Source organism: Lynx canadensis, chromosome B4, assembly GCF_007474595.2.
Source record: "Lynx canadensis isolate LIC74 chromosome B4, mLynCan4.pri.v2, whole genome shotgun sequence".
NCBI classification, from domain to species: domain Eukaryota; kingdom Metazoa; phylum Chordata; class Mammalia; order Carnivora; family Felidae; genus Lynx; species Lynx canadensis.
In genome coordinates, this window is record NC_044309.1 from 121,368,931 (window position 1) to 121,384,642 (window position 15,712).

General features: G+C 38.2%; 1 protein-coding gene and 1 pseudogene across 1 annotated transcript; one reads left to right on the forward strand and one right to left on the reverse strand.

Annotated features, from left to right (window-relative positions):
- Positions 1–1,655: 1,655 nt before the first annotated feature.
- Positions 1,656–14,209, reverse strand: ARL1 (ADP ribosylation factor like GTPase 1). The gene is made up of 6 exons (XM_030323494.2): positions 14,000–14,209; positions 11,313–11,450; positions 8,796–8,877; positions 7,286–7,397; positions 3,437–3,615; positions 1,656–2,669 (listed from the first exon to the last, which is right to left on the reverse strand). The coding sequence occupies exons 1-6, from the start codon at positions 14,001–14,003 to the stop codon at positions 2,639–2,641; spliced, it is 546 nt and encodes a 181-aa protein (XP_030179354.1). The 5' UTR covers positions 14,004–14,209; the 3' UTR covers positions 1,656–2,638.
- A 961-nt stretch (positions 14,210–15,170) lies between these two features.
- LOC115519627 lies at positions 15,171–15,337 on the forward strand (annotated as a pseudogene).
- Positions 15,338–15,712: the final 375 nt, after the last annotated feature.

Sequence of the window (15,712 nt, forward strand, 5' to 3'; positions counted from 1 at the left end):
ATAATTACTGAGTGCCCACTATGTGCCAAGTCCACCACACTACATGCAAGAGATACTAACAGTATGATACGTGTCTTGGAGTGCCTGGGTGATTCCTGATTTCAGCTCAGGTCATGATTTCACAGTTCATGAGTTCAAGCCTTGTATCAGACTCTGCTGTCACTGCAGAGCCCTCTTTGGATCCTCTGTCTCTCTCTCTACCCCTCCCCTGCTCATTCTCTCTCAAAAATAAATATTGAAATATTAAAAAAAAAAAAAAAAAGATCCAGTCCCTACCTTCAAGGAGGTTACATTTCCACAAGTTAAAGTGTATCTCGTATTCTAATAACAAAATTCCACCACTCTCAATTTTTTTTTTTAATGTGAACACCTGACATAGCACAACTACCAGTTATAAAAGAGAATATTAGAACTAAAAGAAACCTTTGATAGGATCTGTCCAAGTCTCTTTTATAAGAAAAAAACTGAAGGAATGACCATTTGTGCCTAGAATTCATGTGTTCTAAGTTTGGTGCTTTTCCCATTTTCAAGCTTCTCCAAAACAATATTCAGTAGATTTTTATAAATAGCACTCAAACTCCTGTAACTTACCTGTACAGTTGTTTCCTACTACACAAGGACCTCATAATTTATACCACATTAAAGTACATGTATGCTCTTTGTGATATTCTATTCTTTGTGATAAAACAGATCCAGAGCATCCAAGTGCTTGCCTTTGCTACTACTTCATGTGCGTTCAGTATTCAAGATGGCAAGAGCAATGTGCTGGGCAACATCTGCCTGCCAGGGCCTCTCTTGCCCCACACTTACATTCTCACAGTGCTCCTAGACTGCTGGCTGGGGCGTACTTAGCCACTTAGATATAAACCCAGCACCAGACATGTGCCACTGACCAGAAGGGAACCCAAGTATAGGTGGGAAAGATACTATTTCCCTAGTTGACATATACCTACTATTTAAACCATGCACACATCTGAGGTGCAGTAATATGCCAGGCACCACACTGGATTCTAAGTATATAAATATGAAAAGGGCAGTCTGTACGTCTGGAGTGATTTGGAAACGATGAAACAATGTTAATTACATGCTCAGTTAATATTAGGTGTAGCACTCAGAACACCTGGGCCTGAAAGACCTCCAGAAAATACTTCAGAGACCAAATTAAGAGTGGGTACTGGGGAACAAGTAAAAAAAAAGAAAAAAAAAAAAAGTGAAAGTCTCACAGGTGAAAAGAAAAAGCCACATTCATTTGATCTGAATAACCATAAGTATGAAGGAAAGAGGCTAGAGGCCAACACCTAGAAAGACTGTGGCAGGGACAGGTAATGGACCACTGGTGTTCCCAAGAACACTAGTAAGGGGCATCAGGTTTTTTAAATGCTAGTTGTCCAACTTAAAGATTCCCCCTAGTTTTAGTAAATACAAGGGACTATGTTTACTTCTGTCACAACTGTAGCCAATCCTGTAGTAGACTGGATAGTTTGAAAAGTTCCTTTGAACATAACTTTTTGATAGCCTAGTAGTAAGTGTATTTTTTTTAAAACCAAGAATGCTTAATTTCTCCCTGTATAACCACTAATTTTTTACTTTTCACCAAATTTACATGTCCAATTATAGATAAAAGAAATGAAAGACAGTCAAGACATCTTTTACAATGCTTCTTAAAATAGATTTTTTTCAATTTCCTTTAATATGTTGTGGATTCCATCAAATATAACCATTTAGGAGTGTTTTTACTACCTCTAGTATAGACAAATTTACAGAAATTATTTTAAATGTATTGTGTCTACTTCAATTAGCATAATTTTGTTTAAGCAGTTACAGTTGTCTGTGTTGCCAGTGTTGACATTTTCAGGAATTAATGGTACAGTTTATGGGACAAGCTTCTGACCCTGAAATCTCACTTTGAGTCCTGTTCCCACCTCACTAGCAGGTGATCCTGAGCAAGCCAACTCATCAAAATCTTGGGTCCACATCCATAAAATGAAGACATTACAACTGGTGCTACCTATATGACAGAGTTCCTATATGTAAAAATTTTCCAACAACTATATGGTACTATAACATGACAATTACAGAGGTGAGTGAGGTTTTAACTGCCAAAATAATTACTTCAGCTTCATGCCTATAACCAAAAGCTTTTAAACAAAACAGCTTAAATAAAGTAGTCATTAAGCAAATGAAGACATATTAACTCACACTATGTTCCTAGCCTATTGAATCTAATCTCTGGAAAAAACTTAATTCATTTTAGAGGGAAATATATGAGTTAAGATATTTATTAGTGTTTATACAAACAAGATGCAACCACTGATTCAAAAATAGGAGGGTATTTTCCTCAATGAGAATACATTCTTTAATAGGACTCTATTTGAATAAGAATTCCATACAAATAGAATATATATACTTAACACAAGAAAGGAAGGATTTTACATTACACAAAACAGACATTCAGTTGGTTCAATCATGGCAAGCTACCCTTCCAACCGAATACTTATATTTATTACAAATATTGCAGTCAGTTCAGTATATGCCAACAATCACAGAGTTTTAACATTTAGTAGCACGAAGCACACTTAACTGTTTCCAAAGGGATATGTGATGTAGTTTTCATTTCAGAGGAATGGAAGTGACTGAATTACTGTCTGCTCTTTAATGTTTCAACTAACCTGTGAAAAGAAAATGAACAGTTTCATAAAATTAACCTCAAACTTTCAGGTATAAAACATGATCATTTATAGTAGGTTTTATACTGGAAGTGGATTCCAAAGCACTTTAAATGATGAAAGCTAAGATAGTTACATCAGAAGAATAAAGTTATGGACTCAATTTCGATGAAGGCCTCTCTTAGCTTTTACTTTTATCTATGTTCTGAATGAATAAAAAAAAAAAAAAAAAAGACCAAATATCTACTTTCCAGGCTGTAACTACTGCAGCAAGGCCAGATGTGGATAATTCAGAGGTGAAAACTATTCTCAGTCCTCATGGAGCTGAAAATCTAATGAGCAGATCACAAATCAATTATAAGACAGTATAACTACTACATTACTACTGGTCTGTGACAAGGATACCTACATGTGCGGTAGGCATTGGGCACGGAGAGGTGCAAGGAAAGGTTCTTGAGAAGAAGACAGTCTTAATCTAAGTACTAAAGGATAAGGAACTGGAGGATGAGGTAAAGAAGGAAAAAAGCTAAAAAAAAAAAAAAAAAAAAAAATGGCAGAGAGGTGGCTTATCTAACTATAATCAGGTGGGTGTGGCTGAAATAAAAGCCAATGTATATGAAGGCCAGTGGAAGAAAAGGCTTGAGGAACTTAATTTGATATGCTGCTAAGTAATCTGAATTTTGTCCTTAAGACTACAGGGAAATCACACATATGCACACCTGCACACACAAACAAATGCACAAATGGCTTCTAGAAACATGATACTTAACCATTCCATTGCCTCATCAAGGCCAGTGCCTTTGGTTGCTGAAGTTTTGAATATTTGCCATTTTCGGTCCTTCAATGCAGGTAACCCAAGTGAATTTGCCATCTCTGAGGGAGTCATGGCCTGCTCCATGTCCTGCTTATTTGCAAACACCACCAAAATGGCTTTTCTCAGCTCTTCTTCCTAAATAAAATAGAAGCTACTTAATTTTTTCTCATCAATTTGCCCCCTTCAATTTGGGGGAAAATGCTAACAAATACATTATTTTAAAAGTATATTTCCTAATTATGAATATATGATGTTCTTTATAAATTATTTGAAATTACAGAGAAGAATGAAGAAAACAAACTTCATCCATAATCCTATCTTCCAAATATGATCACTGTTAACACTGTGGGTATTTTCTATTGCTTTGTAATTTAGATACTTATAGTTTATTTAGTAAATACATTTACATATTTGAAGATCAATATATATACACACAGTTCTATACTCTGCTCTAAAAAAATAAACATTTGGGGCACCTGGGTGGCTCAGTTGGTTAAGCGTCCAACTGTGGCTCAGGTCATGATCTCACAGTTTGTGAGTTCAAGCCCTGCATCAGGCTCTGTGCTGACGGCTGAGAGCCTGGAGCCTGCTTCCAAATCTGTCTCCTTCCCTCTCTGCTCCTCCCCTGCTCACACTCTCTCAATAATAAATGAACATTAAAAAATATTTTTAAAAAATAATAAACATTGTATCATGGATATTTATCCAAACAACCAAAATTTTTTCAAAAAAAAAAAAAATTTAATGGGGCGCCTGAGTGGCTCAGTTAAGTGTCCAACTTCAGCTCAGGTCTTGATCTCGCGGCTCGTTTGTTCAGGCCCCACATCAAGCCTTCTGCTGTCAGTGCAGAGGCCACTTAGGATCCTCTGTCTCCCTCTTTCTCTGCCCCTCTCTCACACACGCACGTGTGCACTTGCTCTCAAAAACAAACATAAGAAAATATTTTTAAAAATTTTTAAACAAAAAAATTTAATGGTTAAATATACTCTGCACTATGAATGCATGCACCATACACTATGTAACTGTTCTCCAGAAATTCTTACTAGATTCTTTTTCCTTGACTACTATAGAAACCTAAGGGATGCAGTCATTACACAGAAATCTTTTTCTTTAACAAATTCTCTAAAAATAGAATCAGAGTATGAATTTTTTTAGGCTCCTATTATATGTATTAATAAACTGCTTTCGGGGCGCCTGGGTGGCTTGGTCAGTTAAGCGTCCGGCTTCGGCTCAGGTCATGATCTCACGGTCCGTGAGTTCGAGCCCCGCATCGGGCTCTGTGCTGACAGCTCAGAGCCCGGAGCCTGTGTCAGATTCTGTGTCTCCCTCTCTCTCTGCCCCTCCCCTGTTCATGCTCTGTCTCTCTCTGTCTCAAAAATAAATAAACGTTAAAAAAAAAATTTTTTTTTTAATAAAATAAAATAAACTGCTTTCCAGAAAGGTTTTTAACAATTTAGACTCCACCAACAGTGTATAACAGTACCACTCTTCAATGCAGCCCTGAAAGAATTAGAAATATGTATCTATGTACAGTATATTTTTCCAAACATAGCATGTCATTAAATGCTTATTTATTACCAGAGTATAAGAAATGCAAATATTATTAGAATATAGTTTTCTCTTGTGCACTGCAGATTCATTCCTTCTGTTCAGTTTTCTATTTATTTGCAAAAGGTCTTGATATGATTAAGAACACAAATCCTTAGTCACTGGTTATGAAACTATGTCCTGGTTCCCTGCTTTACCCTAAGTTGTATTTGCGAGGTTTTTGTTTGTATTAATATAATTAAATCTATCTTTTCTAATTCCTTCCAATCCTTTGATTTAGAAGGACCTTCCCTATCCAGAAATTTTAAACATATTCACTTCCATATTCTTGGAGTTAACAATTTCCATTCTTTACATTTCATTCTTACTCCATTTAGAATGTATTTTTGCATACAAAAATGGGAAAACTTAAATTGATTTATATGCCTGTAAGTTTTAATGCAATAGATAATAGACCCGACTCACATGCTATATGTACTTTACATTATATATATTGACTGAAACAAGTTACTTCCTAAAAATGAATATAATTTTTAGTTCTTTCTCATGATTATACAAGTCAAATTCTAATATCACAAATAATAAACCAGCACAAGAATTACAAACTTAAGTTAATAATCCATTTCCTTTATGCAGTACTTTATATGATAAAAATCAATTACACCATGTGACTTACACCTAAACAAACCTTTTTTTAAAAATCCATTATACTAAAAGCACTTAAATGGTCCCTTAAAATTCCTTATACTTGATTTTGGTCTAAGAAGCTCTTATGATAAATATGATGCTATGTTGTAAAAAAAATTAAGCAAAAGTTTGAAACTATTAGGTCTTCACTTTATAACTCAGCCATTAAGTCAGTAATCAGGAAATCAGAAGTCTAAAGCATTCTCAGAAAGCTTCTATGTAGGTAATCAAATGGCCTAGAACTTAAACATTCAATGATTGGATACTTCAGAATCATAGTTTTGGTAGGAAAAGGAAACTTAGGTATCTAATTTTCTCAAGCATAAGGCAATGTCATTATTACTTAAATTAACCATTAGTACATATGAAAAGCTTATTTAGCAATTGGAGATTTTTTTGAACTTTTGATTATTTAATGCATCCTCTGAATTCAGTTAGCCAATAAATTTTTATTCTATAAACTTCAGTGAATACAATGTATTGAGTTTTTAGTAAGTGCTATACGCTGTTCTACACATCAGGGATATTAGGGTAAACTCAAAGAACTTACATTTAGGTTGGGAGATTTATATAAGTAAACAAATATATTTTAAAATAAAGGAAAGAGGGGCACCTGGGTGGCTCAGTCGGTTAAGTGTCCCACTCTTGGTTTCAGCTCTGGTCATGATTCCAGGGTCATGGGATCAAGCCCCATGTTGGACTCTGCACTGTGTGTGGAGCCTGCTTAAGAGTCTCTCTTTCTCCCCCTTTGCCCCTCTCCCCAACTCATGCTCTCTATCTATAAAATAAAAAATTTAAAAAGAAAAACAGATTTTAAAATAAATTAAATTAAATTACGGAAACAGTAAGTGGTACAAAAAATAAAGTAGGATAAGTTTAGAAAATAACTGAGCTTCCTCTCTGGAACAGAAACATGAGATAAAACATGTCAAGAAGGAGCCATGCAGATTTGGAGGAAAAGCACTACAAGCAGAAAGATGAACAAGTGCAAAGAGCCCTCAACCAAGTGTCCAGTGTGCTGGCTCAGTGTATCCAAAGAACAGAAAGGTCACTACGGCTGAAGCACTGGAAACACAGGCAAGAGTAAAGAACAATAAAGCTGGAAGAGGTAAACAAGGATCAAAGTTGTGCCAAATACCCAGAAATTCTAAAACAAACAAATATGCTTACTATGTATACCCTTATCTGCTTCTCTAAGCTAATTTATACAACTAGAAATACAAGTAGAAACAGAACATTCTATAGAAAGCACTTCATAAAAGTAACTTAAAATAGTTCCTTCAGTTTAGAAAGAGTTCAGCTCTGAGCTTCCTAGAAATCAAGGAATCTAGTTTAAAGTTACAAGGCTGGATTCTTTGTTTCTCTTTTGTTTTGTTTTGTTTTTGGTCTCCATCCCTCTTTCCAATAGAATTTCTGGAATAGGAAATAATTTGCATAAAAGAAAATGATACTAAAGGCATGAGGGGAAAAAAAATTCCTGCTTTCCTTTTCATTATTCCTGCATGTGGTAATAATGAGAGCAGCAAGCAAATGTAAAAGATTTCCCCACATCTGAATAAAGTTTTCTTACCTCCAACATGGCAACTAACTCTGATTTGGAAATGCCAATTCGGTCTCGGTCACAACTGTCTACCACATAAATGACTGCATCTGTGTTTGAATAGTAACATCTCCAGTATGGCCTAAAGAAAATTCAGCAAGGGAGAATATATTATTATTTGAAAGAAAAAGAACCTGCTATGTTAATTTATGTGCTAGGACTTGGCAATGATGGGAGGTGGGGGGCTTATATGCCAATCTTCCCCACCCATGAAAGAATTAATGCCATAATGATTCACTGTTTCTGAAGGATATGTATCACATCCTTCAGATGGGATGGGGGTGGAATGATAAACATTAAATCACAGGATCGAGGAGTTTCAGACTTCAGGCTAAGAGAAGACATTTATAATCAACCTAAATCACTAAATGTACTAAGATAAAGTTATACCAGACCTTATTGTTATATCTTATAAATCTTTAACTAGGAACTCCTTAAGAAATGGGTTCTTAAAAAAACTTTTAGTATGATTTTATATAACAGACATTAAGTTGACTACTAAAGACTTCATGAGGTAGAAATGGCTAAAATTAGAGAGGGCCTCAAAAGTGGTTCAAAAAATAAAACAAGTTAGGGGCACCTGGGTGGCTCAGTTGCTTGGGTGTCTGACTCTTGATTTTGGTTCATATCATCATCTCACGGTTCCTAGAATGGAGCCCCACATTGGGCTCTGCACTGACAGCACGGAGCCTGCTTGGGATTCTCTCTCCCCCTCTCTCTCTGCCCCTCCCCCACTTGCACTCTCCCTTCTCTCAAAATAAATAAACTTTTTAAAAAATAAATAAAATGAGTAAAAAAGGCAGCAGGATATTTGGAGACTGCACTACCCATGTTTTAAGATGGCAGGCACCACAGTGAGCAACCACTGACAGTCACCAAACAGTCACAGTTGCCATGCCAAACACAGAATGCTAGCCAGGAGACCTGCGTTCCAGAAGGCATCTATGTTCACATTAAACACTAAATGGTGGGCTGAAAGGTATTTTTATAAAATCCAAAACAGTCTGTCTTATAGACAAAGTGACTGACTAAATGAGGATTTTTAGTTAAAAACTCCCCAAGTAATTAGGTCTTGGGATTTTCCTGAAAATTTTTTTCATTTAGGTGGTATCTGGAAAACTGGCTTCCTTAAATTTTAATTCAATTGAGAGAACAGGAAATTCTTCCTTATTTTAAATTACAAAAGAGGGGCATTTAGGTGGCTCAGTCGGTTAAGTGTCCGACTTTGGCTCAGGTCATGATCTCACAGTTCGTGAGTTCGAGACCTGCATTTGGCTCTGTGCTGACAGCTCAGAGCCTAGAGCCTGCTTCAGAATCTGTGTCTCCCTTTCTCTCTGCCCCTCCCCTGCTCACACTCTATCTCTCAAAAATAAATAATTGTTAAATTACAAAAGAAGACATATTTGGGTTTACTGCTCTTCACCCTTAAAGGGCCAATAAACATTCAATACTAGAAAGTAATCTGGTCTTTGTACCATACCTGATACTTGTCTGTCCTCCCAAATCCCAGACTTGGAATTTAAGGTTTTTGTATGTTACTGTCTCAACATTAAATCCAATAGCTAGAAGAGAAATCAAAATCAGTAGTATATGTAGACTAATGCATTCTACCTTCAAAGTATCCAATCTAACTGCATCTTAGCAATTAATGAATTACCACTGAATCACATTACTGGTTGAAATATTATTCCATTTAATATAAAACAGTTGTGCTACACACACACAAACACACACAATCAATTAGCAAGATCAGTACCACTTTCAGATTATATAAGAATCCCATTACCTCTACAAATACAGAATTTTTAGCTCAGTGGGAAGTCTACTATGTTAAACTCTCCATATAATACAATCCTGGCATACAAAAGTGTTCAGAAAGTTATGCTTAGAAAGAACAGATGTAGATGTATTACAAAAAAAAAATGGAATTTTGATAGGTAGCAAATATAAATGGAACAAAACCAAGAAAGCCAACATTTTAAGCTTCAGTGGTTAAGGATTCAGCAAAAGCTGTATACCACTTTATAGAAACTGGGTTCTCTAAGGGTGGCAATCTCACAGACTCTCTGCAGACTTCCTCAAGAGCTCATTTGTATAAGGTCATGGTTGGATGCTCAGATGGGAGGTGTCTCATCTCTTTTCCCTGCCATTCTTTTTAGGTGGAGGTGTGGCACCATATGGCTAAGGCAGGATACTACAATTTTCATTGAAAGGAACCTAAGGAAAGTGGAGAAGATGCTGAAAAATTTGGATTAATAAGATTTCATAATCTTGGGGCACCTGGGTGGCTCGGTCAGTTAAGTGTCTGATTTCAGCTCAGGTCATGATCTCACAGTCCATGAGTTCAAGCCCCATGTCGGACTCTGTGCTGACAGCTCAGAGCCTGGAGCCTGCTTTGGATTCTGTGTCTCGTGCTCTCTCTGCCTCTCCCCTGCTCATGCTTTGTCTCTGTCTCAAAAATAAATAAAAACATTAAAAAAAAATTTTTTTTAAATAAGATTTCATAATCTTTAAAACAAAGTAAAAAATGACATAGCTATAACTGGACAATTTTTGTTTTAAATTTAAGTCTACATTGGTAAATGATGCTAATAAGTTTACATAAGTATGCCTATCACAACTAAAAAGTAACTATAATAAACCTGAGTGGAAAATTAAAAAGCAAGTATATGAACTGCTTCTCAGCCTTTTGGCTAAGATCAAGTGCAAGTACATGATGTGTCCCTTAGAATTAGGTAGGAGTGTAATCACCGTATTTACCTCGATAACACTTTTTATATGCAAAGGACAAGGGTGGGCTGTAAAGTGTGTTCCCTGAAATGCAATCCACTGGGCTGTGTGCACTGCAGGGGCCACCAAGACTTAACCACTGCAGAGATGGGCAATTTTGAGAAGCAAAAATCAAGGGAACTGAAATTTACTGATGGTGGCAAAAATAAATCAGATGCCACAGAGCTTAAAAGGTTCTTCTTTCATAAAAGCTAGACCTTTTTCTCTTTTAATCTGGAAATTTAAATACTACTAAATATAGAAATACCTTGCATGACAGTGATTTTAGAGGCATAATTTAAAATACTCTTCAACAAACTCTTAAACTTAGTTTAATATATTAATCTTCTCGAAGTCAATTCAGGCCAACAAATAAAAAAAAGTATAAATAATAGTTTTCTCATGTAGTAAAACAGGATTATTTGAGAATATTCCTCTAAGATATCAACAACTGATTTAAAGTTGAGGTGTTTCTTTTCTCGATATTTTCAGGTACCAGATTAATTCAACAGTCAATCTCTTCAACTCAGATCTTTAAAAGCAATGAATTCCTTAAGAGAAACAAATCTTATTAAAATAATAACAAATAGGGGCGCCTGGGTGGCTCAGTCTATCGAGCGTGATTGAGCGTCTGACTTCAGCTCAGGTCACAATCTCATGGTTCGTGGGTTCAGGCCCTGCATCAGGCTCTGTGCTGACAGCTTGGAGCCTGGAGCCTGCTTCAGATTCTGTGTCTCCCTCTCTCTCTGCTCCTCCCCTACTCACATTCTGTCTCTCAAAAATAAATAAAGTTTAAAATACATATATATATAAATAGTAACATACGGGGGGAAAAAAAGCACTTCAGATGCAATAGTATCACTTAACATCTATATAATTCTTTAAACAGGTTTACAAAGTATTTTATATATTTCACTTATTCCCCCCTCAAAGTCAGTGGGTATATTTATTATCTTCATTTTATCAATAAAGATACTAGCCCTCAATGAGATTAAGTGCCTTAACTCTATCCAACTTTTAAAATTAGCTTTAAACAGCAAAACCCAGCCATGCACAGGGGTTTACAAAATGCCTCTAAATTTATGAAAAATGTTATCAATATTATGCCCACACTAGAAGTTTACAAACCTTAACATTAACTTATTATATGAATTACTTATTCAGAAATAAAGTTATGTTAGATGGAAAACAAAAACCCCTACAATTCGTTTATCATACTAACACTTACTAGGAATCGTAGTAACGACTTCTCCAACCTGTAATCTGTACAAAATTGTAGTTTTTCCTGCTCCATCTAATCCCAAAATTAAAATCCTCATTTCCCGGGTTCCAAACAGACTGGAAAAAATACTTGAGAAAAAGCCACCTGAAAAAAATAATAAAAGAAAAAATGTATTATCATTTTCTGAACTAGGCCCACAGAACATTTAATCTCGCCCTTTTTAAGCTATACCAGGGGTGCCTGGATGGCTCAGTTGGTTAAGCATCAGACTCTTGATTTCGGCTCAGGTCATGATCTTCTCAGGTTCATGAGATCCAGCTCCAGGTGGGCCTCCGCACTGGGCTTGGAGCCTCCTTAAGATTCTCTCCCTTTCCCAGGACCCCTCCCCCACTGTCACAGGCTCTCTCTCAAGGAAAAAAAAATTAAAGCTATGCCAAATTAAATAATACTATAGTATTTTCCTTGATTCATAGGTTCATTAAGTTTGCTCCCAATGATATACATTATTCAACACCAAACAAGTAATTACTGATCTTCACTATGTCCTAGATACTGTATTAGGAAGGCACAGAAGATACATTGCAGCATGAGAGAAATAGGACTACCTTCCTCATGAAGCTCACTTTCTAATCATGAGAATATGGATACCTTAGCATGATCTCCTCACAACCCCTAAACACCAAAGGACAAATAAGAATGACACTGGGACAATGAGATCCTTACATATGAAAAGCAATTATTATCATTGTACAGTAGCACCATGATAACTACCTTCAATCACTGAGATTTCTCTGTAAGCGATAGAATTAGCAAAATAAATTGAGGCACAGAAGCCCAAAATAACAAAACCTACTTTTGGCAGAAAACTCATTTAAAAAAATAATAAAGCTACATTCAATGTATCTTGAAATATTTCCAGAAAGCTTCCTATATGCAAGGTACTGTGTAATATAAAAGCACTTGTGAACAGAGTAGAATGGTAGTCATCAGATGCTGGGGGAGTGGGGGAAATGGGAGAGATGTCAAGGGTACAAACTTTCCTTACAATAGTAGTAATTTCTGGAGACCTAATTAACAGCATGGTAACTACAATTAATAACAATGTATTGTACAGTTGAAATTTGCTAAGAGAGTAGATCTGGAAATGTTCTCACCACACACAAAAAAGGATGTATTAATTAGCTTGATTACGGTAGTCATTTCACAATGTGTATATATATTATATATATCAAAACGTCATACTTAAATATATGCAATTTTGCCATTCATACCTCAAGAAACCTGGAAAAAATTAAAATTAAAAAAATTATCCTTTGTCTCAGCAGGGCCTGCTGGTAACAGATTAAGGTATTGATTCATTTGGATTGTGTTTAAATAAATGGTGATTTAGAGTATTATTCTTTTTACAACAAAATAAAGAAGCTTTTTTAAAATACATTTTTTCTTTAATGATTCCAGAAAAAAGCACTTTGGGCCTTCTCCACCAAAAGCCATTAGAGAAGACTGAAAGTTACATTAACAATATAAAAAAAAGTTGACAACAGAAGCGATGCCACACGATACATGGTTATTTGACAAAGAAATGGCACAATTAAGAGCTGCAAGTCTGGAAAAATGAAGACACCACGGGCCAGAGAACCCTGGGAAAGAAAGTGTAGCAGAAGGGGTGTGACTTGACAAAATCCATAGTACCTTTTTACACCTTAAAAAAAAACAAAACTGGGGCGCCTGGCTGGCTCAGTAGGTACAACAGGCTACTCCATCTTGGGGTTGTAAGTTCCAGCCCCGTCCTGGATGTAGAAAGTACTTAAAAAGAAAACCTTAAAAAAAAAAAAAAAAATGAAAGGAGTTATGGAAAAAAAGCAGGAAAGCGCCTGTGATATTTCAGGGTAGGTAAATCCCCCCAGAAAATCGTAAAGGAATTAAAGTCAGTCATCGAACGTGCACCATTTGGAGAGGTGTAAACCAGTTTAAAAATCTGCACTTCCATTTGGGTTTCAGCGGGGAGGGAGGCTTCGGTTGGTACTTGTGATGACAATGTAGTTCCCTCAACCAGCACTCCAAAAAAATCGAGATTAAAATTTCACTCACTGACCAGTTATGACCACTACCCTCCCCATTTCCTTCTCCACATTACTCTATTATCTACATGAAAAGCTACAGCAAGCAGGCAAATAAGAAGCGGACTAAAAACATTATGAGCAACAGTTCCCTTTAGATTTTTTACACTGACGCAGTTCCAGCGACCAGGAAGAGAATCACGCTTCTACTGTGGGGTCAAATCTTATTTTTCACGCAAGAAACCTCAGCGCACCTGCGACTGACAAGTTGCCAAGCTTCCCAAGACTAACTCTGACCCCCAAATCGAGCTGGGTCTGAGAGGGACAGAGAAAAGTTCATGGTCAGGGGAAAGGTCTCGGGGCCGGGTTCCCCCGGCCGCAGCGCCGGGCGGACCTGCGCCGCCCCCGCCCCCTGACCCTTTTGGGATAAAGGGGACAGGAGCGAGGGCAGAGGGAACGCTCGAGGCAGGATCCACTCCCACAGGCGAACAGCCAAGGTGAGTTAAGTCCTCACCGACCTGCCCCTGAAAAGCTGGCTACTCCGAGCTTCCCAGGCCGACCCCTCTCCTCCAGACCCCGGCCCTCGGGCCGAAGCCCCTCGAGCGCGCCCGGGCGCCCTACTCAGATCCTCACCCATGATGAACCGCCTGTCCGCCCTTGTTGGTGGTTAGAGACAGGCCCCGGCCTCGGCAGCGACTCCTATTCGAGCCTCGGCGCCGCCACCTCTGCAAGCCTCGGCCTCCGGCTCCGGCTCCGGCTCGGAAGCGGTTTCCTTGGAAGTCCGGTCCGCCAGCAACTTCCACGTCGGACTCCCGGCGGGGGCGGGAGCGACGGGCGGCTGCGACTACGCGCCGGGAACGGCGACCTGAGCGTCCGCGTCGTCGCTTTCGACAAAAGTCCCGGGCGCGCAAGGTGAAAGCCAGAGGATAAAAAATATTCAAGGACCCCAAGTTTCTCCTGCTTCTATTTTCTTGTTGAAAGGGCTTCCCAAACAGGGAAATTCGAATTTTCCTTTTAAATTCTGACCCCCAAAAGTGGCGAATCTGTCACCCAAAAATTCGAGTTGGGCCTCGATGCAGCAGCCAGTCGACTGGACGCAGGCATCGGGTGCAGCGTGGCAGAAGTTGCAGGTCCTGAAGCGTCCTGCGGGGGCGAAGCACCTTTCCTTGGGTTCTCTTTCCCACACGGAAATAGGACTACGTAATAATAATAGGAAGAGCCCCGCGCCGCCAATGCAAAGCAGCCTTACGCCTGAGGTCGCTAACTGGAGTTTTTTAGTGTCGCATTGGCGTGCTTGGTCAGCGTTAGAGCCCTTCACTCCGTTCTTCCACCTAATTCTGAGCACCTGACCAGCTTTGTGTGCTTGGCAGTGCGGGCGGGCTGGTTCCTTCCAGGCGCGTCTGTCGACAGTAATGCCGGTTTTGACAGGGAATTGTATTGGGAGAAAGGAAGCAGTACTTGGACGATGGGAAGAAGGGATTCTCCTAGACTGTAATTTTTTTTAAAGGTTGCGCGTGCGTGTCTTAATTCGTAAAGGTACACAGAAAAGTAAACCGATCCGTAGCCACAATACCACAGTTCTCCCTAGAAGTCACCGTTGTAAACTCTTTCTTGGGTCTCCTTCCAAATATGGTTTTGGCATTTTATGTTTTTATTTATAACAGAGATTTTCATCCATTCAACAGAAGTTAATGGACTGACTTTTGTTTCAATTTTCAGACCTCTCCAGCTGCCTAGGCATTGAAACTAGACCTACCTGTTGCCCTCGCCTCCCTTCCCCGCTTCTAAATTATAAATTCACAAAATCGCTTCTCGGCCTTTTGGCTAAGATCAAGTGTAGCATCTGTTCTTATCAGTTTAATAAATTCACAGAATTTTTCTCGCAAGGGAAGGTTTTATTTGTTTTTTTATCTTTGTTGTTTTGAGAAGGAGAGAGTTGAGCGACTCTTTATCTGAACACCTGGACCTTTTTTAAGGCTGTGTGTTGTAAGCATTATAATGTGCCAGCTGTTGGACTTCAGTGGGCTGGGATTCCACTGACCTTTTTCTCCTGTTCTTCATCCTCTTCCCCTGCCTGTCTTTGCCAAAATTAGCTTGTCAATATTAGCATTGACAAGCTTGTCAAGATTCGATTGTCAAGATTAGCAAATCTTGACCATTGCTACTTAAAATTTTGTCCATGTCAGATTTCCAGTATAATGCATGTAGTTCTGTGAAAATACAAATTCCTTTAAAGAACTAAAAGGAAGGGCGCCTGGGTGGCTCAGGCGGTTAAGCGTATGACTTTGATCAGGTAATGGTATCTCAGTTCTTGAGTTAGAGCCTGGCATGGGGCTCTGTGCTGAC